Here is a 1,298-nt window from a genome sequence, read left to right on the forward strand (position 1 = left end):
CCCACAGACAATGGAAAAGGGTTCCTTTTTCAAATAAGCATTTATCGCATGTATCTGGAATGTCGCTGGACATATGATGAAGCCAAACTGGTGTTAAATAGGTTCTCATAAGCCATTTATATTGCAGAAGTTGAAATCGTGTGTTTATCGTTTGTTTTTGTGCTTTTAAGCAGGCCTGATTCCAGTCTTCCTCATCTATATCTGCGAGAGTGTCTTTTCTCCAAGCTTCTAACTTATCTATTGCTGAGTCCTTAGAGGAACGCATCAACAAATTATAGAACACAGAAAGAAAACCTTTCCCTTTTAAATCCCCAACACACACCTCTTCTGTTTTTGTTAAGGGTGGAATGTCCTCTATTCGTTTCAATTTTGATGACATATAGTTTTTCAATTGCAAGTATTTAAAAAAATGTTTTGGGGGTATTAAATACGTAATACATAATTGATTGAAAGTAAGCAATATGCCATCAGCATATAGAYCTTTAATTTTCTGAATGCCTTTAGTTTTCCACTTTCACTGTTTTATTTTACAGAAAACTTCATCTTTCCTGCCTGAAACGCAGTGTCTCTAACGTCCCCCTCTGTCCGTCCCCCTCTGTCCGTCCCCCTCTGTTCTCAGTTCCTGTCCAACCCTGCGGTGACCTTTGGGACGGCCATCGCTGCCTTCTACCTGCCGGTGGTCATCATGACGGTTCTATACGTCAACATCTCTCTGGCCTCCAGGAGCCGAGTCTCCAAACACAAACCTGAGAAGAAGGACAAGAAGTAAGACCTGCCTGCTGGGTTTCAGTCCTCCAACAGTTCTACAAATGACCCGCTTCTTGTCCCGCAGGACTCCGGGCCTGTTGAAGACCCACCTGATCAAGCAGAACAACAACAACGAGACCAGTCCTCAGGCCAGTCCACGGTCCACCCCCAAGCTCAGCATGGACTCCACCACCACAGCCCTGGAGTCTGTGAAGAATGGACGGGTGGAGGACCCCAAACCTGTTGACCCAGAACCTGCAGTGCACCCCAGTCCCAGACTGACCCAGGTACCGAGCTCACCTCTCAGCTTATTGTTTATTGTGATTATTCACTCGTCAACAACAACTGAGTTTGGTTTAAACCCATAAACGATAAAAAGAGGATCCAGATCCCTAAGAGACCTTCTCCTGGGGGATCCCAATGAGGTCCCGGTCCAGCAGAGCTCTGTAAACCCTCCCCTGACCTGACTCCATCAGAAGGATCCACCTGATCCACGTAAACCAACCCCTCCAGATGGATCTGATCTGTCTAAGTTCTGCTCCACCTGGACC

General features: G+C 46.2%; 1 protein-coding gene across 1 annotated transcript in view; it reads left to right on the forward strand.

The window, feature by feature from the left end:
* Positions 1–1,034, forward strand: part of LOC106534512 (muscarinic acetylcholine receptor M4) — a gene marked incomplete at its 3' end in the record, with an annotated part of 35,983 nt that extends 34,949 nt beyond the window's left edge. Inside the window, 2 exon segments of the mRNA XM_014031167.1 lie at positions 620–765; positions 833–1,034. Coding sequence (XP_013886621.1) covers positions 620–765; positions 833–1,034 — 348 coding nt within the window.
* Positions 1,035–1,298: the final 264 nt, after the last annotated feature.

The sequence above is a fragment of the Austrofundulus limnaeus genome, unplaced genomic scaffold (assembly GCF_001266775.1).
Source record: "Austrofundulus limnaeus strain Quisiro unplaced genomic scaffold, Austrofundulus_limnaeus-1.0 Scaffold1195, whole genome shotgun sequence".
NCBI lineage: Eukaryota > Metazoa > Chordata > Actinopteri > Cyprinodontiformes > Rivulidae > Austrofundulus > Austrofundulus limnaeus.